General features: G+C 37.2%; 1 protein-coding gene across 2 annotated transcripts in view; it reads left to right on the top strand.

The window, feature by feature from the left end:
* VAPA (VAMP associated protein A) overlaps positions 1-19,995 on the top strand; it is a 38,661-nt gene extending 18,666 nt beyond the window's left edge. Inside the window, exons 3-7 of one of the 2 annotated variants that reach the window (XM_046671088.1) lie at positions 2,360-2,463; positions 3,145-3,225; positions 11,417-11,551; positions 15,831-16,004; positions 19,226-19,995. In XM_046671088.1, the coding sequence (XP_046527044.1) occupies positions 2,360-2,463; positions 3,145-3,225; positions 11,417-11,551; positions 15,831-16,004; positions 19,226-19,384 (653 nt within the window). In that variant the 3' untranslated portion in view covers positions 19,385-19,995. The remainder of the gene's footprint in view (positions 1-2,359; positions 2,464-3,144; positions 3,226-11,416; positions 11,552-15,830; positions 16,005-19,225) is intronic. The other variant, XM_046671089.1, reaches the window with a different exon arrangement.
* The last annotated feature ends 2,228 nt before the right edge of the window (positions 19,996-22,223 follow it).

Genomic DNA, 22,223 nt, shown 5'->3' with positions numbered 1-22,223 from the left:
GCCTTCTGTAAACTGTTCCTTTCTTCCCTCACACTTCCCTAGACAGTGCTCCCTGACAGTGTCATCTGATAGAACTGAGAAATAGGAAGCAAATGTGAGAACATACTTTATGGGAGAGCTTCTCAGGCTCACCCAGAGACCATTTACTGTTGCCTTCTAGCAAGTAGTTGTGCCTCCCGCTGTGTGTCATGATAACATGGGGAGCAGGAACGCACATGGGCCTCTCCCAGATCAGAGTCTCTGGGGGCCTGGCCTAGACATGTATAACTAAAAAACAAAACAAAACATGCCTGGGTGATCCTGCTAAGTATTCCTCAGATATTATAATAATAATAATTCTGTATCAGTTTTCTGGTTTTCAAGTCCACAGCAGATTAAAATTGGCAAATTACATGAAAAGTCTTTAGAAGTGGATCCTGACTGCAAAGGCAATAAAGGTCCGAGTTCTTGGTGACACTGAATCCTCCCTCAGTAGGTTTAGGCAAAACCTTAGAGCTAGAAGGCCCTAGAAAAAATCTTTTTAGTGAGTCTTGTGGTATGGTGGCCTGGGAGGAATGCTTTTGTGTGTGTGTGTGTGTCCAAGTTGTCAGTTCATGGGAAGGATGGATGGGAAATGAGAAGATGAAGCAGTGAGTACATGCATTCTGAAAGCTGCTCTCTAAATCTTTTAAGTCTTTAGCTAAATTGGAGGAAGATAGAATTATTTCTCTCCACGTGGTTAAAATTAGTTTTTGATGCAGTTATATCCCTAGAAATCCATAAAACTATTCAGAATGACTTTCCCTTGAGGGTTCTAGATTGCTCAAGTTTTGGTGTATTAATGTTTCTTAAGAAAATGTATACTTTTCAAAGCACTTAATCCCACATAAACCCCTTGTATTGAGCACCTGGGTTATTAAAAACTTCAGACACACTAGTTACTGTTTGCACATCATGCCCTCAGATTCCTCTCCTTGGGTTAGAACTTAGCTCTTCAGCTTTCAGTGTGGCACCTGCCTTCCATATGAGGAGTCACTCAGGCTGCCCTCCTCCAGCACCTTTCCCTGACTGGCTGACTGTGCTATACACTCAGTTCTTTTTTCCCTCTCTCCCTTTAGCGCTTTGTTTTGTGAATTTGCTCTTACAATTTGTATGTATTTATATATGTATTTTAAGATTGTCTTTCTCTTGTTATATGGTCTGCAACCTTAGAGTATAACTCAAAGTCACAACCCTGTTTTAAGTTTTTTTAATCCAGGTCTTAGTGATTAGCCTACAGTGATTACTCAGTGAAGGGCGTTAATGGAAATTAATTCTGCTTTCTCTGGATTCTCAGGCATTTTTCCTGTACATTTTCTGCTGCTATGTATTTGGCCCTTAAAATTTTTTTCTTTAATTGTGATGGGAGTGGATGGACTTCTCACACATATGTTAGAAATAAGACTTTCTTATATAATTGATATTTCCTACATTTGCTTAATTGCATTTGTTCTTTTGAAAGTGTTGATACATATACACACAGACAGACATATATCTTTAAAATAGTCTAAATATTAATGGGACTAATTTCCACAATACCATATACCATAATTTTATAAAATACCATGTTTTGTAAGTTGTTGATTCGTTGTTTGTAGTCTCTTAGTAGATTTGTACATAATTTAGCATGACTTGTGACACATGGAGCCTCTAAAAACCCTCTTGCAGGCTACTGAAAATTATAAATGCTTAGAAAATAATTTGAATATAATTATTAGGATGCTAGAAAAATTCTAGAAATCATGAGGCTGTCTATGGTTTCCTTTCATGCTTTTTCTTAAAATCAGATTTTAACTAATTGATAAACTTCTTGAATGGTTTATTTAAAACTTTTTGAAAAATTATATTTAGAACACTAATATATGGTAGTGAATTTTTAAGTTAACTTAGAATTTCTCCTTTAAATAATCCAGATTTCTAATTTTAAGAGGTACCATCACTAAGTACTAAAATGAAGCCTAAATTTATAACTAGTTTTAATAGTTAATTTACTACATTTAATTTGAGTTTACAGGCATTATAATAGTGTTAGCAAAGTTTTGAAAATTTTCCCAAACTTAAGTTTAAAGGGGACAATCATAGGTTATTATTTATGTTTTAAATAGCCATTTGTTTATTTTGTGGGTCGTTAAAGACTTGACAAATCAGAAAAGTAGACAATTGAAAAATAACTGGAAACCATAAAGTTGCTTCTGGATCTTTAATGTAAATAATCCAGTGTTAAGTTTCTGAACCCTCCCTGGTTTCCTTTAAATTTGCATATTAGTCAGTGAGATAATAGGAATGATAAGAAGCAAACAAATGCGGACGACCAAGTAATGTGTCCTTTCTTCTTCTTTAGTAATGCTACAGCCTTTTGACTATGATCCCAACGAAAAGAGTAAACACAAGTTCATGGTACAGACAATTTTTGCTCCACCAAACACTTCAGATATGGAAGCTGTGGTAAGTATGGAAGTTGAACAGAATTATTTTGGGGAATGTTGTTTAAACTGTGGGCTTTGTGTAGTTCTCAAGTGAGAAACCTGCTTTTTAAAATAAAAAAAAAATCTGTAAATCTCTTCATTACAGATAATCCTGACAATTTCAAGAATGAAAGAATTTGGAGATAGTATCTCTTAGAAACAGTTTAGAAATGCTACTACAGTGATGTGTCGCTTAATGATGGGGACATGTTCTGAGAAATTTGTCATTAGGCAGTTTCGTTGTCGTGCACACATCACAGGGTGTACTTACACAACCCTAGAAAGTATAGCCTACTACACACCTAGGCTGTATGGTTCTAATCTTATGGGACCACTGTTGTATATGTGGTCTGTTGTTGACCCAGGTGCGGGTATGAGGCCCACGACTGTACTGAGAAGAATGTCCTGTGATCTCTAGAGATGTTAGTGAGATTTTAACAGATAGTGATAGTAGCTTTTAGGGTTGTATACAAAGTTCCGTGGCATTGCCATATAATGATGCAGGGTGATCAGTACCGAGTGCAGCAGTGCATCCTGGCTGAGCCAAAGACCCTACTCCTGCCCCAGGCAGCCACACTATTCCTTAGTTGTCCCTTGAGGTGAAACCTGTTTGTCACCGTCATACCTTCTGTGTCTTATGTTTGGTTTTGTTTGTTTTTAGTGGAAAGAGGCAAAACCTGATGAATTAATGGATTCTAAATTGAGATGTGTATTTGAAATGCCCAATGAAAATGATAAATTGGTAAGTAGGAAAATATAAGAAAACTGGTAGCTGTTGAACTCAGTTACTTTCAGATTAATTTTGCCTTTGTCTGTTTTTGGCCTTTGTGGGAGGTGTGAAATGGCTATCCACTTGATTAGACTCAGTGCTTTATTTACGTTTTAAAAAAACTTGAACTCTCTTTTTATATAACATTTGTTTGTTCAAGAAGAAAAATACTTTTAGATACAAGCTGCATGATGGAGAAGAATCATTTAATTCTACCAAATTTTTGCCACTTAAACCACTTCGGTTTTTTTTAGAATGAGACGTGTGTATACATAAATATAACCAAATAACAAGACATAAGCTGCTTTTTGGCAAGTGTATACCAGAAGTCTGGGGATAAAAGATTTAGTTTCCATAGACAAGCAGTTTCTTCCAAGTTTGACTATTCCCAGGTATTTTGCTCATTATGGATTTTGGTCAAAGTCCATCTGATTTTATTCCTTAATAATTTTTATGTTACTTTTTGATTAGTATGTGGCAAACCCAGTGTGGGGGACTGAGGGCTATATGTGTGTAGTTTACAAGTAGTCTGTGATTGTAGAATGGGTTGTGGGTACTTTGCCCATTGCTCTTCTGAAAGACACATTTGAATCTTTTTCTGTGGTTTGTAGGGGGGACTTGAAAGGTAAGTAGGCTTTTTTTTCCCCTGACTTAATATGTAAAATAATATGGACAAAATAGAATTGTTTGACACAATTAGGTTACCATCTGACATGACTCTTGCCTTGATCTGGAGGCCATTTACCTTTTTGAAAAGTAAACTTGCAGATTAAATACATGGGCTCAATTATGTGTTACTCTTTCAGGATGAGCTGAAATGAGAAAGTCCCTGATTGGTAATTGGATGTTGGCCAAATTATTTATTGTGTTTTTTAATGCGTTTTAAAAGAGATTTCGAGATAGTTGCCAAAAACAAAAAATGTGAATACCTATGTTCTTCGAAAGTGAGGGTTCAGTGGCATGTTTATGCTCCCCCTTTGGAGTTTTCTTTCTCTTTTGCCTAGGCTGCCAGGAAACTAATAGCTTGTATAGCTCTTACTATTGGAACCAAGAAAATGTAACAGCACATTGTCTAGGTTGACTAATTTTATTTTATTTTTTTCCAGTTTTTTGACGTATAATTGACGTACAGCTCTATGTAAGTTTAAGGTGTACAGCATAATGACTTGGCTTACATATATAGTGAAATGATTACCACAGTAAGTTTAGTTAATATCTATTGTGTCATATAGAAACAAAAACAGGAAAAACAATGTTTTTTTCCTTGTGATGAGAAGTCTTAGGATTTACTGTCTTAACAGCTTTTAGGTATACCATATAGCAGTGTTAACATGATAGTCATGCTGTACATTACATGCCCCGTACTTATTTATCCTATAACTAGAACTTCGTTCCTTTTGACCACCTTCATCCGTTTCATCCATCCTCCACCTCTGGTAACCACAAATCTGATCTCTTTTTCTATGAGTTTTGTTTTTGTTTTTAGATTCCACGTATGATTGAGATCATACAGTATTTGTCTTTCTCTCTCTGCCTTATTTAATTTAGCATAATTTAGCTCCATCTGTGTTGTTGCAAATGGCAGGATTTCCTTCTTTTTTATGGCTGAACAATATTCCAATGTACGTATCTACCACAGTTTCTTTGTCCATTCATCTGTTGACGGACACTTAGGTTGTTTCCATGTCTTGGCTATTGTAAATCATGCTGCAGTGAACATGGAGGCGCGTGTGTTTTTGACAGTGTTTTCGTTTCCTTTGGATATATTCCAAGAAATAGAATTGGGTGGAATAAGGGTTGACTTACTTTAAAAACACATTTGGATATTTTCTCACTTAGAATTTTATGTCATTTTTTACACTTATTTAGTAAACGTAGAGCTGACTCTTTCATTTGGGCTTCTGTTATGCTCTTGTTAGCAAACAATTTGAAATTATAGTCTGAAAAGTGCTGAAGCCAGTATTTGATATTGCTCATTAAGAGTGTCTCTCATTGCTTTGGAAACCAGATCAGAAGTTGACAGAAATGGTATGGCTGTGACAGTTGAGCCTAGCCCATTTTAGCACCTCTTAGAGGAGAGTAGCAGGTTCTGCATATCAATGTAGCCCATAGTAATCCAAGAAAGTGGTTTTGGATCTGCTAAAGGGCTTGATGAAACACTGGATCGAGTTCCCAGAGTCCCACAATGTGAAGCACCAGCAGTAGTTTGGCCCTGGAACCTTTTCAGAGCAGGTGTTACAGTAACGCAGAGTCTGTACCGTAATTTCAAAGTCCTCCAGAGAATAGCTGACTCTGAGCCCCGACGGCCTAGCTGCAGCATGCATTTCCACTAGTTGAACTCCTTGGATTTGTGGTGTAGTTATTACTGACCAGTTAAGTTGTAGGGAATATTTGCTAAAGATAGTGATTTTAACATTTTATTTTGAAAAACTTTAAACACTTAGAAAAGTGGACAGTACAGTGAATCCCTGTGAACCCATGACCAGCTTTACCAATGACCAGTTTATGGTTAATCTTACTTCATCTAAAGCCCACCACTTCCCATCTCATGTATTGTTTCAAGGCAAATCCCAGACATCATAATTTCATCTGTAGCTATTTTAGTGTATCAAAGATAAGGACTTCAAAAAAAGGGAAAAAAAGAGTTTGATGATAAAACTATTTTTAAGCCTTTAAAAGCCTAATATATCAAACTATCCAGGCGGCATCCAAATTTTTGTCACAAGGGTCATTTACAAATTCTTTTGCAGTTTGTTTGAATTGAGATCAGAATAAATTCCACATTCTGCTATTGGATGATGTTTCTTAAATCTCTTAATCTGTAGATTTCCTCCCTGTTTTTTCCTTGCAAATTATTAAGGAAAATGGGTTTGTCCTGTAGCGTTTTCCCCACAGACTAGATTTTGCTGGTTGTATCCGTGTGGAGTCATTTAACTTCTGTCTTAGTGTAGCCTAGAATTGGATCTAGGGACTTGATTAAATTTTTATTTGTTTTTGCTGGTGGGGGAGAGGCAAGCCTGCTTTTGTAGGTGGTGATATATTCTCTCAAGGAGGCACATAACATCTGGTTGGGTATTTTTTGTGAAGTTAGCACCCATTGGTGTGCAGTGTGTAGATGAGTGATTCTCATCCAGGGGTGATTTTTCCCCCAAGGGGACATTTGTTAAGGGAGACATTTTTTGGTTGTCACAACTGGGAGGCAGGGATGTTGGAGGCATCTAATGGGTAGAGGCTGGGGATGCTGCTCAGCTTCCTACAATGCGTGGGGAAGCCTCTACAGCAGAGTTATCCAGCCCAAAATGTCAGTGAAGTAGAAATTGAGGAAATAAGGTTTAGGTTCATTAATCCATTAAGGGTTGCATTATGGTGATATTCTGTCATTCCTACTTCATTGTATTAGTTAGAATACCTGTGTAGAGAGAAATTTGGGCTCATCTAATATTTGATTCTTCATTCAATGGTAGAGTTTATAAAGGCAGGGTAAATGCCTGTCTTTCTTTTCAGTTATAGGCTTTCAAAAAATGAGTTTGTCTCAGGTGTCCCTCTGATATGACAGACAGTTGGTCAACCTCCCTCCCTCCTTCCTCTCCTCCTCCTCTCTCCCCCTGTCTTCGACGTGTTATAAACTCACGGACTGAAACATATGTGTGTTTTAACTCCTTGCACTTAGCATTATTGGTGGTCAGATTGGTAGGTAGGAGCCTCTGCAAGGTGATTCCTGAGTCCTTTTATCTTAGTAATCTTTGGTCATTTTCTTGATGTCTGATATGGCAAGATATTACCAGGCCCAGTCCTGGAATCAGCCATTTCTTAAGAAGCGCTGGGTCTGTGGGAGATGGTATCTCCAGCCACAACCTAGACAGTCGAGTAAGATAGTGATTTTTAGTTTTGTCAGAATTTCTATCAAACCATTCTTTTGGCCAAGATTAGAATGGAGATCTGACTGTCACTTGAAGGCACTTCTTCAAATGGTAAAGTTTTAATAGTAAAATGATGTCCAACAACACACAAGGTGATTTGCGTCCTTTCATTTCTTATGAGAGTGATTGCATTTTATGATTGGGAAATGTTCTTGAAGATCTTGAATAATTCAAAATGTGTAAAATCCACCAGTGACCTTGAGAAGAATGGGCAGGTACTCTGAACCAGCTGAAGTGCTGCTTTGATATAGCAACTTACATGGCTTGCTAGCTTTGCCATTATTTAAGTGTTTGGAATTCATGTTTCAAGTTTTGCACACACAGTGAGACTTCTGGTGTTTCAGTATATCAGTATCTCAAATTTATATAATTCAAAGGAGTAAAAAAAATGGTATCTACTATACACAACCTAGAGGGGACCTTAATTGATTAATGGGTATGTTAAAAAGATGGGCTGAAACACAGCTGTGTTTTTATAAGGCAGTATTTCCCAAAGTGTTTTGAGTTGGAAGGGTTCTTTGGTCAACTGAGTTTGGAGAAATGCTACAAATACTGTATCTACCAATAAACACGTTGCATATTAAAGGCCCTGAATAAAGGAAATATGTTTAACCCAGCACTTCTTATTTAAACATAAATAACTTCTCATGAAATATCTAGTGTTCTGTAAAATACATTTCTGGAAACACTGACTGTGACTGCTTAAACTCATTCTGGTGCTGCTACTAACCTGCGGATTCTACAAGAAAATCTTACTGAGAAATGGATTTAAATTGAATGCAACCTGGCGCAGACCCAGTTCCATCTGAGTTGTTGATCATGTGACTTTGTCAAGTCATTATTTTAATGTTGCATTTTAATGTTGCATCCCTTTATAGAAAATGTGAAACCTCAAAGTAACCAAATCCAGGGGTGTTATAATAGTATAAAACATATAATAAAGTTTTTGTTTGTTTATTGTAATAAGGGTGAAACTCTTTATATATATATATATATACATAAATACATAACATGTAAAACACTTTTATAATACTTCATTCATGTGATAATAAGACCCTGTTGATAATTGCATTTTGACATCTCCAGTTCAGTATTGTCTGTAGGTGAAGTTGATAAAATTGCTTAAAAACCATAGTATCTTTGACATTGGTTTCTTTCTAGCATCCATAGATAAAATTACAAAATTACTTAACATCCTTTTTCTGTATGTTTATCTTCAGTTTAGCATGAAACTTGTCTTTTAGGAAATATGGGCTTTATTGAATACTGTCATGCCTAGGTAGAGTTTGTTAGTTTACTACAGATACATTGATAAAATGCTGTATGAGGCTGAATCCTGACTTAAACAAATTGATTAAAGATGACACTCCCTTATTCAAGGAAAATACATTTCTAAATATGCAAGATTACTGAAAATGTTATGAAAACTATGTTGGTAATAAATATTTTTAAAAGTACAGAGTACGAAATATATTTCTTAGTTTATAGTTATGATTGCTGTATAGTGATTTCTTTGATATCATTTGACCCTTTATTCTCTTTTTAGTTTATTTGTTAAATAATATGTTGTAGAAAGTATGTTATCTTAAGCAAAAGTCAGTTTAGTTTTTAACTAAATTGCTGGTGACAACTTGAGATTTAACAGACGGCGCTCTCAGGATGGCGCCTGTACTTCGTATTCAGCCTCACTCGGTGTTGAGAGCAATGGAGAAGTCCAGGTGTAGTTAGTGGTCCCTTGTACATTTACTTTCAAGAGTTGATCATCAGGATTTGTGCTGTTTAGTAGTCAACTGAGAAGAATTTAGTTAGTATCCAAAGCACATAGGTACCACAGGTAGCCATCATAGTGGTTGATATTTTCTTCTCAGAGTTGGAGTAGGTAGCAGGTCTTGGACTTGGCAATGTTGATTCGGTGTTTCTTAAATTAACCACCCCATCCCATTCTCTCACTGCTGCTCCCAGCCCCTCACCCACCTTCCCGTACCCCCCCAAAAGTAGAAAGGCATTTAATTTAAGTATACTTTATGTATTATACCCCACCTGTTTGAGGATTGGATCTTTTTAGGTATGCTATTAGTTCTTGGGCATTTACATGTTCTAAAAACAGTGGAAAAGGATATGTTATTATTTTGTTGATTTCTCTAGGTTTTTTGGGACCTTGATACTGAATATATAAATAAGAAAATGATTCAAGTTTTGTTGTCATTGTGTAGGGTAAGAGAGGTGTGCCAACTTTAGATGTATAGTGATTGAGTCCATGTTTTTTTATTTTCATAGTTTAAAGAAGTCGTTGCTTTGTGACAAAACAATTCTAATTTATTTGAACCATCGTGAGAGTCTGGGTTTCCTTTTGGGAAATAGCTCTCTGATTTGGATTATAGATGGAATGACCTAGGAATCCAGGAACCCTTTTACTTTAGAATAAATGGAAGTATTATTAATAATTTTTCCTGGACAACAGGCATTAACTTAATAATGTCCTTTAAGGACACTAAAATTTGTGGTCACCCTAGTCCTAGGGAAGAGCAGGTCTTTGACTGGATATATTTCAGTCGGTTAATGGCCAGTAGAGTCTTCAGTTGAGTTGTATTCAGTGCTAATACTGAGAGCCATTTAGCGTGTTCCCTGGGTGGTTGATAGCTGGAGGCAGATCATACTAAAGCATTGACTTTTTTGTGTTTTACCATTATAAAAATGAATTGTTAGCTCTCTTTTAGTTATTATCAACACTGTATTAAGAAGTCTAGTGTCCAATTAGCGGTAGTGTTTTTTCAGGATTGAATGTGGGTTTAACTTATTTATGTTTTATCACCTATTCACTTCTTTGTGTTCAATTAAAATTTTTTTTTGGTTTATTTTGAGGCCTCCAACTCTACTTGACATTTTCCAGATTTCTTAAATGTATTGCATTTCATTTATGCCCTCCATCCAACATCTGGTAATGACATATTTTCTAGAAAAATTACTTACTTGTCTTAATGAAGACTGATGGGCTATCAAGAGTAGGAGATTTCAGGGTGCTACATATAAAGACGTTTTATGATTAAGAATACATTATTTTCGGAGCCGGCCCATTGGTTGAGTTTGCTCACTCCACTTTAGCGGCCTAGAGTTTCGCCAGTTTGGATCCTGGGGGCAGACATGACACTGCTCATCAAGCCATGCTGAGGCGGCATCCCACATGGCACAACCAGCAGGACCTGCAACTGAAACATACAACTACTTACTGGGGGGCTTTGGGGAGAAGAAGAAGGGAAAAAAAAAAGATTGGCAACAGATGTTAGCTCAGGTGCCAATCTTTAAAAAAACAAAAAAAAAAAAGAATAGGCAGCCGGCCCAGTGGCACAGCAGTTAAGTGCGCACGTTCCATTTCGGCGGCCCGGGATTTACCGGTTCGCATCTGGGGTGTGGACTTGGCACCGCTTGGCAAAAGCTATACTGTGGTAGGCGTCCCACGTATAAAGTAGAGGAAGATGGGCATGGATGTTAGCTCAGGGCCAGTCTTCCTCAGCAAAAAGAGGAGGATTGGCAGTAGTTAGCTCAGGGCTAATCTTCCTCAAAAAAAAAAAAAAATACGTTATTTTCTGTTGAGACAACACACATTGGGGATGGAGTTCTCTTAGTATATACAATGACCTCGATATCAGTAAGTATTATTTCAGTCTCTTCCAACCTTTTTGTAAAATATTATTTTTATTTGTGTTAAAGGAATTTACAGGAATTTATCTGTATTTAGGAACTTGAGAAGATAGATTAAGTACAGGAGAGGTTTATAAATCATGGCATCTTTTGAGCTTCAAGGGGGAAAAATTCATTTAACTTAAAAATCGTTCAGATTGTTATCAAAGGTGAGAAAATATGAAGTGCTTGTTTGCAGATATTGGCAAGTATTGATTAGTAACAGAAATTAAGAACTACAAGGTTAGAAGGTATTCATTTTAGGACAATGTAAGACTAGCATAAATTTAATAAGGTTTATACATTTAATTAGTGAACATAATGCAAGCTGATCATAGCTAATTTTGTTTGGGAAATAATATAGAAAGCTAGTCGGAAACTTGTACTTTTTTGCTTTAACATAGCTATTATTGAGCAGTATTATGTCTTATGCGTAACACATTTTTGTAAAATAAAATGTGAATGTATAGAGCCTAATGATGTCTGTGTTAGTCATTTCCCAGTACCATGCAGGAGAGATCAGAGTTTGGTGCGAATCTGAGACTGTGTTTCCCCTGCCATCTCAGGGTATAACTCCACCAGGGACTGCTCCGGCTGTCACTTCAGTGAGCAGCATCAACAACACAGTTGCAACACCTGCCAGTTATAACATGAAGAATGATCCCAGGGGACTCACTGTGTTCAAACAGGAGAAACAGAAGGTTTGTTTTAGGGAGCTAACAGCCATAGGAGTCTACTAGTGTTACTGGTTATGTTAATGTAGTTACCTAGTACATATGTGAGTGTGTTCTGTGAAGTAGATAGAATTGAAATTTTCACCGATGTTTAAAATTACAGTAGAACCACAAATCACTTAAAAATCATACACATGAACTATTCTCTATTCTAAAGAAACCAATTCTACACTTAAAATCTCAGCAGTGAGCAGGACAAATATAAGTGTGAACATTATTGTAAGTGTGAACATTATTATGAAGTTGGTATAATTTTTCCTGTCACTGAGATTTTGGGAGCATTCTCTCAAAAGAGAGTTAGGAGCTTGCTTGAATAGACCTGCGAGCATAGCAGCGAACGGAGGAGCTGGCAGACGTTGCTCTCCAGGCAAGTATTTGTGTTTATATATCAAAAAAGGTAAACGAAACTGCTATTTTGTGTTTTGTTATCAAACACAAATAATAGTGACCCTCTAACTGTCATTGTTAGTTGTTTACGGTGCCCCAGGGTAGGAGAATTGGTGGTTAAAGCTCTGAAGATCTTCGGTTATAGTTGAACTTGCTCAAGTACAATGACACTGCATCAGTAAGACATTGGTGACTTTCTGGTGGTGTAAGGTTTGCTGTGTGATTCCCTTTACCATTTCTTGCTTACTGGAAACTTCAGGAACCCCACAGTTTGAACCAGGTTGCTTATACTTTGATTTGGCTTTCTAGAGAATATGTATACTAAGGCTTAAAATCTGACCCTTTCTCTAAATGTCTGATACTTTTTTGATTTGTGATTTTAGTTAATCACTTCTGGGAATCATCCTAGAGAAGCAGAGTAAATTGGTTGTTCAGGGAAAAAATATATCTTTGGTAAACTTGTTATTCAGATATACTCTCTTACTTCTCAGGTTAAGGCTTTAAATTATGCCTGTGACGATTACATGCCTCAGCTCTTAACTTTAGCCTTTTAACTCACTTTATATACGTTTACGTGCCTTACTCATAATAGTCCCAAGAACGGAGCTTCATGTTTACATTCCTTAGCTCATTTGTCCTTCCCAAAGCTGTATTGCAAAACCCTGGTTTGTCTTATATTTTACCTTTGCCCTTCTATTTCCAGTCTCTAGCTCTCTCTTTTTCTAATTATCCCTAGTAGGAATAAGTTAGAATATTGGAATTGACATTCTGAAGGTTGTTAAAAAGAAATAGAGAAGTAAACTGAACTCATAGATGGAGAGGATTACTGCAGATAGGCTGAATAACATGAAACAATGGAAAATGAACAAGATGTGGCATATCATGTCTTACTGATATCGTGGCCTTGACCTTTCAGTTTACTCTGAGTTGCAGTTTGAAGTACAATGTTAATATAATGTTACTCTTCATCAGTTTCCTACCAGTCACAGTCTAGTTTGCCTGTTTCATGGTTCTCAGAACAACCAGTCTCCTCTTTCTGGACCAGTCTGAAGAAACTCTCCAGGAACGAGCTGTTTTCCTGGAGCCAAACCTCACAAATGGAGCTCCTGAATGCAAGCATAGACTAAAGTCACGGCGAGCCTTAGTGTTCCCATCAGGCTCTTCAGATTGTTGGTACATGAATGACTCAGCAGCCCCCCTTAATCCTCGACTAAGTTAGGTTATATATGCTTATACTTTAAATATACAAAAATAAATTAGATTTCTTTGCATCTGCTATGTATGTTGACTGGTTTGTAGGGGGCCTAAATAGTATGTGGTATAACCATCCTCCGAGTAACTCGTTTCACACTTACTTGGCTCACTTTTGAAATGTGTTCAAACTTCACTGTATCTTTTGCATTCTAGTCTTAGGTTTAGGCTCCACAAATTGGTTATGACATTTCTTCTTTTTGTTATAAAAGCAGTATAACAACATTAAGAAAAATTTTAATAAAAAAGAAAAATCTAATTCTGTCACCATAAGAAGATACTCATTGACATGTTAAAAAATCCCAGAGTGGGAAGCTACCCATCAAATGTCCAACAAGAGTGAAATGTTTAAGTAATTTTGGTAAGGCACAGAATAGGATATTTAATGACATACTGTGTCATTTAAAATGATAAAAGACGTACATATAAATTAAAGAAAGATAAAAACATTACATGTATGCTGGTTTTATAAAATGTGCATATGAAGAAGCATTGGAAGATAATATATAAATAATAGTTGTGTTGGGTTGATGAGATAATGGAGGTAATTTCCTCTCCTCCCCTTTCATAATTCTAGATTTTCTGGAATTTTGAGAATTTATTTAAAAAATAAGCCATTTGTGGACAGTTTGATCCTCATTTTAATTTTTTTCTCTTCACTTGTTGGCCTCATGTATCTTCTCTTAATTTCTTAGTCAGCTTTCTGGTATGAGTATGATATTTTTGCCAATTCTTAACAAAAGCCTAAAGAGTCCTTCTCAGTTGCCATGTAGTTGACTGTTGACTTCGTCTTTACAGAGCAAGCCAGTGTGCTGCCCTCATTTTCAGAATTTGGGCTTGGTCTAGGTTGGAGTTTGAGCACACTTGAAAAATCATTTTGAAGTGAGTTCTAATTATTATTAAGGAAAAGAATAGGAAAGAATATTGATGAAGAGCAAAATATGTCTGACACAGATTTTTAATAATAGCGTTGGGATTGGTTGGGGACAGGGGAGGATAAGGTGAAGAACCAGAAAGCCAGCAAGAGGAAAACTCAGAGAAGGAGGCTGAAGTAGGCTTCGTAGAAACCCTTCACAACCGGGAAGCTTCTGAAGAAAAATGGAAAAGTCTGAATGTTGACAGGTCTGATATGTGGTGTTGCACATTGGAGCCTCTTTATAACATTATTTTTACATGAATTCAGGCATAGTGATCAAATCACACCCCTTTCGTAAGAAATAATAGTTCTTCCCCTTGAACAGTTTACTTACACTTAATATAAATTTGGGAGCTGACATGGTGTAATATGTGTGTAATCTATAATTACGTTTTATTAATGAGTACTGTGCAATGCCATAACGTTGAATTTGGAAATCTTGTTAGAAGTTTATATCTGAATAAAGTAAAGCAGTTTTTATCTTTTTATCTAGAAAGTTAAATTTTTAGCCAGTAAAACTCAATTAAAAAGATGGCTTGGGGGGCTGGCCCCGTGGCATAGCGGTCAAGTTTGCACACTGCTTCGGTGGCCCAGGGTTCATAGTTTCAGATCCCGGGAGCAGACTTAGCACTGCTCGCCCAGCCAAGCTGTGGCGGCGTCCTACATAAAATAGAGGAAGATTGGCATGGATGTTAGCTCAGCAACAGTCTTCCTCACAAAAAGAAAAAAAAAAGAGAAAAAGATGACTTGTTGCGCTAATACTGCTACGGTGCATGTGATGGTGTAAGTGATGATAGGATGAGGGATTCTGAAGCAGTTTAGACCACAGGCTTGGGAATACTTAGGCATTTTCCTTGGTATTTATCTCCATGCCTTTGTCACTAGTTTCAAATTGGTAAGTGTTGGTAAGAATTAAAATTTGGGGGCTTGTAGTTTTAAAAGTGTTAAGTACTGCTGTGATTCTGTATTGAATTTCATGAATTAAGACAAAGTGTTACTGATAATTTGAAAGAATCATTTATGTTTGAGTTTAAGATCATGGAATTAACTTCCTTTCCTCCTATTTTTGCCATATTATGTTTGTGTTCATTATCTTTCCTTCACTGTTTATATCCTTCAATTATTTTTTCCCATTAATAGAAGTTAGGTTGTCTTTTAAATGTTTTTGTTAGGTAGTGTCCTAATTTTATTGGAATTATTATGATAATATTCCCCCCGCCTCCCCAAAACCTCATTTGAATTGCAGAACCAGAGCACTGAAAATGACCTTATTTGGATCTTGGTTGGCATCAGACATTCAGCATAGATACTTTCTTTGAATAACTGCTGTTGGCCAAAGTGCTGGGTTTAGGGGTAAATACAAAGAGAAATGCCTCTTGCTCTCCAGCCTTTGAAGTGTTGTAGGAAAGACCATCAAACGTACATTATTATGATAGATGATAAGTGCTATGGTGGAGGTAAGTGCAGAGGTTATGGGAGCAGAGGGAGTGGGCTGCTATATCTAACTGCTGACATTTACTCAGTTAGTATTTGGTGTTTAAAAAAATTCTTATTAATGAAATTGAAAATTGTCAAAACTTTTCATTTAAATAGTTTTTTGGAAAAGAAGGGTGTGGAGTTTAAATTTTTGTTTGTTTAAAACCTGTAAGGAGATTTGGTAGTCAAAAAATTCCCACTGTCTTGTTGATACAGAATGATATAGAGCCTAGCAAAGCTGTTCCGGTGAATGCATCTAAACAAGATGGACCCATGCCCAAACCGCATAGTGTTTCACTCAACGATACTGAAACAAGGAAACTCATGGAAGAGTGTAAAAGACTTCAGGGAGAAATGATGAAGCTGTCAGAAGAAAATCGACACCTGAGAGTGAGTTTGAAAATAAGTTGATTTAAATGAAGGCATAGGATATGTGAATATTATTAGGCCATTTTCTCCATTGGTTTTAAAATTGATCCTTATCTTTCTCCTTTCCCCCAGTTTGATGATATCCTTGCCTTTGCTCCCTACTTCAGCCTTTTTTCACAGTTTTACTATGGCTTCTCACTGCCTGCAAGTTCCTTTCCTAGTAGATGTCCTAGTTATTTGTGATCTGGCCTGTGGCATTGCCGGCTTCGTCTTGTTTGTACCATCCTTCACATTTTGTGTCCAAGTCATATAAACTGTGTGGAGTGGTGCTGTCCCATTTAGTAGTCACTAGCCCTTTGAGGCCATTGAGACTGAAATGTGGTTGGTTGAATTAGGATGTGCTGTGAGGGAGGCTGCCCTGGTGGTGCAGTGGTTAAGTTTGCGTGCTCTGCTTCAGCACCCGGGCTTCATAGGTTAGGGTCCCAGGCACCGATGCAGCACTGCTTGTCCAGCCATGCCGTGGTGGTGTCCCACATAAAACAGAGGAAGACTGGCACAGATGTTAGTTCAGGGGCAATCTTGCTCAAGCAAAAAGAAGAGGATTGACAACAGATATTAGCTCAGGGCCAGTCTTCCTCACACACACACACAAAAGTGTGCTGTGAGTGTAAAATACACACTGATGTCATAAATTAGTACAAAAAAAGTAAAATATCTTTTTTGTATTGTTACATATTGAAATAATATTTTGTTTACATTGGATTGAATAAAATATAGTATTAAAATTAGTTTTAAGTTTCTTTTCACCTTTTTAGTGTGCTATTAGAAAATTTAAAATTACATCCGTGGCTCACATTTGAAGCTCACGTTGTGTTTGTATTGGACAACCCTGGGCTAGAGCATCCTGAAGAAGCCTCTTTTTTTATCACTCCTCTTTTGTTTTAGCTTAAGCTTTTCCCTCTGACTGGAAAGGCCTGAAACCCTGCCCCTGCCCTCACAGCATGTACATACACGCACATTTGTACTCGGTTCTTGTCATCTTTTCAGTGTAACTTTTTCTAGGATTCTCTCTCCCTTAAAGAAAAGAAAAATTGTTTTGGAATGCTGTCTCCTTTGTTTCCGTGATACCTCTTACATCTTACTGCTTCTATTTGTTGGAGCTCTTTCTCCCTCTATTGGGCAGTAGTTTCTTTGGGGGCAAGGACTGTGTTCATCTTTGCATTCATATATTTGAATGAATAAACGGATGGTCTGGTGAATGAGGACTAATTTGAATGTGTGGAGTTTATTAATCATTTGCCTTTGATAAGTACTTACTTATTTCAAGACCTGAATACCTTTAAGTTGCTTTTTTAGGCTTCGTTAGAAGCTTTTCGTATCCAAGTAGATACAAAAAGGTATAATAAGCTACATTATGGGACTTAATCTGTATTTGATTTTTCTATCTGTTCAGTGAATATAGGAACTACACTGAATCAAAAGCATGTATCTCGAATTGATCTGTGCTGAAGTAATTTTCTGGCTCTCTCTTCATGTTCCATGGTACCCTTCCCAGGGGCCCCCTGCACCCAGCCCCTGGCTGGTGGAAAGATTATGTCCAGTTCACACCCACACCCTCTGGATGTTTAAGGATGCTTTTTTTTGTTACTTTTACTTTATCTACCATGATTTCCACAGTTCTGTTCTTTGATGAAAGATGTACTCCTTAGCACGCTCAGTAGATTTGGTCATCTCTTGGTAGGGAGGGCAGAAGTGGAAACAGTAGGAATGGCATAGGTAGGGTTGGACAATAGGAAGAGTCAACGGGGAGATAGGTGAGTGAGACTTGATTCCTGGTCTGTGTTCTTTATGGGCTGTGCTGTAGGCACTGTTTTTTGAAAAAGCATTCTGCTGTTTAAAAGATAAAACAGAAGAACCTTGAAGACTCCTGGCTTATAAATCAATTTTGGCCCCTTAACATTTCATACATAAGGCCCATCATAATTGCCATCTCAAGCATGTCTGATCTCTATCCCTTTTTATTCCTCTAGCCCTGTGGTTCTTAATCCAGACTGTGTATTTTGCTCTCCTAGTGAGCTTTTAAAAAATACCCATGTCTAACCCTCCCCAGACCTAGTGAATTAGACTCAGCAGGAGTATTTTTTTTACAGTTCTTGCTGGGATTGAGAATCCTTGCTCTCTCCACATAGGACTTAATTAGCATAAGACCAAACCCACAAACCCTCAAAAATCTAGTAATGCAAACAAAACCATATGACATCAGGTGGGCTCTTTGAGTTGGTATTAGGAAGCAACTAAAGGAATCGGTGTGAGAAAATAAAAATAGCTTGCACTGAGGAAGTAAAAATGCGCCCTGTCATTCATCTAGTGGGATGATGGACACAGGTAAAGCCAGCTACCTAGGAAACGGGTATCAGTATTTTCCCCAGGGTCACACTGCAGCTGGTAAACTGTCACAACAACCTCCCTCTTTGAGTGACTACGCTTTCTTACTGAGAAACCTTGTCCCCTAAACTCATAGAGTGTCAGAATCTTTGCCGTGTGAAACCCGTACATGTCAGAATGAGGCCTCCCGCTCTTGTTGGGAGGCTCTCAGTCACTTTGGCGTGGAGCAGCGGCCTCCCTCTCCAGTCCAGGTGCAGCGCTTCAGGTGGGGTTTCTGTGTACAACCCTCCACAGCAGTTGTAATTTGTAGTTTCCCAAGAAACGATCCTGTGTCTACTTAGCAGTCCAGCCCCAGTGCTGGCCCTTTTACACACAGCCCTCCTGCCTTACACTGAGCATGCACTAGGACAGCTGCATCTGATGAAGCAACACTGGGCCTCCTTGGAAATAAATAAGTGCCCGGAACTCTTCTTGAATTATATTAATTTTAGTGGGTTTTTCCTTCTGTGTAAATATAGCCATGTCTGTTTTTCAGTTTCTTTGGAGTATATTTTCAGCTCCAGTTTTTAAAGCTAGTATTATTGAGGTATAATTTATATTCCATAAAGACACAGAGGATACAATTCACTGATTTTTAGTAAATTTATAGAATTGTGCAGCCATCACTAGCATCCAGTTTTAGCGTCTTCCCATCACCCTAAGGGAGTTTTCTCACGCCACTTAGCACTTACTCCCTGTTCCCGTCCCCAGCCAGATGCGTGCTGACCTGCTTTCTGTCTGCAGATTTTTAGCTCAGTAGTCTTACTATATACATATCTGTTTTTAAAACCTCTTTTTGTGTGTATGTTTTTTTCTAGGATGAAGGCTTAAGGCTCAGAAAGGTAGCACATTCGGATAAACCTGGATCCACCTCAGCTGCTTCCTTCAGAGATAATGTCACCAGTCCTCTTCCTTCACTTCTGGTTGTGATTGCAGCCATTTTCATTGGATTCTTTCTAGGGAAATTCATCTTGTAGATTGAAGCATGCAGAGTGCTATTTCTTTTTTTTTCTCTTGACCAGAAAAAGATTTGTTTACCTACCATTTCATTGGTAGTATGGCCCACGGTGACCATTTTTTTTGTGTGTACAGCGTCATTTAGGCTTTGCCTTTAATGATCTCTTATGGTTAGAAAACACAATAAAAAGAAACTGTTCGGCTACTGGACAAATTGTATATTACCAGATCATCACTAGCAGATGTCAGTTGCACATTCAGTCCTTTATGAAATTCATAAATAAAGATTTGTTCTTTCTTTGTGGTTTTAATAAGAGTTCGAGAATTGTTCAGAGTCTTGTAAATGTTATTTTAATAATCCCTTTAAATTTTATCTGTTGCTGTTACCTCTTGAAATATGATTTATTTAGATTGCTAATCCCACTCATTCAGGAAATGCCAAGAGGTATTCTGTGGGGAAATGGTGCCTCTTACAGTGTAAATTTTCTCCTTTACCTTTGCTAATATCATGGCAGAATTTTTCTTATCCCTTGTGAGGCGGTTGTTGACTGAGTTTTTCATCCTTACAATCCTGTCCCATGGTATTTAACATAAAAAAATAATAAAACTGTTAACAGATTCTTGCTCGATAGCTTGTTTGTGTCTGTCGTGTCATTAGATGGGTACCAGAGCGTGCACGGTGTGGTAATGTGAAATTTATAATGCCTCATTTTATCTTGCATTGAAACCCTTTTGGATATTATAGTATTTGTAGTTAAAAGTCGTTCTCTTAAGGAAAGGAATTGATACCATTTTAGGCTACTTTTGGGCTTTTGGAAGATCATAATCAGTTTGTCTTCAAGATAATATAAAATGAGCAAATACCGTGAGAACAAAACTGCTGGAACTTCAGTCAGCTTATAGGTATGCCTTGTGGCTCTGCTGCATTTAATTTACCCCATTCTCAGCGGGTTCTTTTAGTGTCTTCTCAAAGATGACTGCTTCTTGGTTCTAGTCAAGTGCTTTTTAACCAGCCTAATAATGCCTTTGATTTTGTAACGTTTCATAATAATAGTTAAAAGTAGGTGTTTTTTCCTGCCCAACTTGGTGTTCAAAGTAAATTTCCATTATGGAAATTTGGTATTACTGTGCAAGCCTTGGGAATTTTCTTTGTGAAAAATGACTTTATGCTTTGTAAACCTGTTAAGTGTGAAACAAATTTTCAGTATAAATGTGCATTATAGGGTCTGATAGTTTCCTGTACTTAATCTTATGTCTTCATTTATCTCACTTGTACTAGCACAGAAAATTTTGGAACCAGAGAAAATCTGTTGTTTTTCTACTCAGTACACTCTAATCCAAGTGAGTTTTGATTCCTGAAACTAGGTGTTGGTTTTGTCAAAGACGACATACTTCCTTGTGAAAGGGAATTGGACTTGGGGCTCGATGTGGTGCAGTGAAGTATGCTGGGCCCAGGTCTGTGTGCACATTTTCTAAACGAACGACATAATGTAAAGTCCTTTGGTTGCCTTTTTGTTTCAGGTGTGTTTTGAATTTGTCAGATCACATGGATTGTATCATTGTGCTCTAAGCTATCTTTTATAAAACCTCTTGCTTGTGTGCAAAAGTTCCTAAAAACAAACACAAGTAATGCTGTCCATTACTAGCATGCTACTGCGGGTAGTGTTTCCATTCTGTGCTTTATGGTCATTGGAAAATTTCCCTCCCTTTCTGATAACTGGAAAAGCATGCTAAAAAATTTGTCTTTCATTTCTGTCCCATAAATGCAGAATCAGTAAAGCTTAAAGCTCTCTTTATAATAACATTATTGGTGATAAGTATCAAGCTTGATATTTCATGGCTATCATTTTTTTAAAAATTAAAGTTCTCAAAAAATTTGGCAAAATCCACTTTTATGGAAATGCTCCTTAGAATTTATTTCAGTCCTTTTGTTTTATAGTTGAGGAGTCTGAGGCTTTTATGAGAGTTAAGAGAACTTTCGCGTGTCTCACAGCTAGGTAGAGGCAGAGCTGGGACTAGAAGTCACCTCTCCTGACTCAAGCACAGTGTCTGTTCTGGTCACTTTGTGGAAAGAAAATTGGTCTTAATTTGACATGACTGAGTAAGGCACGTAAGGTGCTATTTAAATAGGTGTGTGTGAAGTCTCCTGTCATAAGACTATTGCAGGCCACTGTCCAACAGTCTCATGTATATGTTTGGTTTAGTGTTTAGGCTAGAAATCTCCCTTCCCCTCCACATTGGTAATAAATATTATAAAATGCAATGTATTTTTAGAATAGGCATTTTAAAAAATGCATTATGCAATGGTTGGTTCTGAGATAGATTGTAGTCTGGGTAGCATCTGCAAAATCAAGTATACATGGGCTTCTTAACTGCTTTACGTGTTGGGAGATACTCTGATTATGTAGGGGACATTTAATTTCTCTTCTTTTTAAGTGCTGTATGAAATGTGATTAGATTATTTTACTACCAATGGTTACGTTTAAAAGAGTCCAACTGTATTAATTGAGAATGTATAGATTAAATTGTTTGTCTTCAATCCTTCTATGTTTAGAAATTTTTGCTTTGTCTGCTTGCTTACTTGTGTGTGTAAGCATGATGGAAATGCACTGTTGCTAATACTGAAATCCCAGTCAAGTAACTAAGGCCTTAAGTTCATATGTGACACTAAATGCACTACCTTCCTTCATTCTTTCTACAGCTCATGTTCGTTGACTTTGCCCATTCTTGTATTTACAAGAAGCAAATTTTAAGACCTGTATTCTGCGTGTCTGGTATGTTACCTTAAAAAAAAATAACCTTTGGAAAAAAATGTGTGGATCAAATTAAAAAATTCTGGTCAAAGAAAAATATCCTAAA

The sequence above is a fragment of the Equus quagga genome, chromosome 9 (genome assembly GCF_021613505.1).
Source record: "Equus quagga isolate Etosha38 chromosome 9, UCLA_HA_Equagga_1.0, whole genome shotgun sequence".
NCBI classification, from domain to species: Eukaryota; Metazoa; Chordata; class Mammalia; order Perissodactyla; family Equidae; genus Equus; species Equus quagga.
This window is presented reverse-complemented; position numbering and strand designations above follow the sequence as displayed.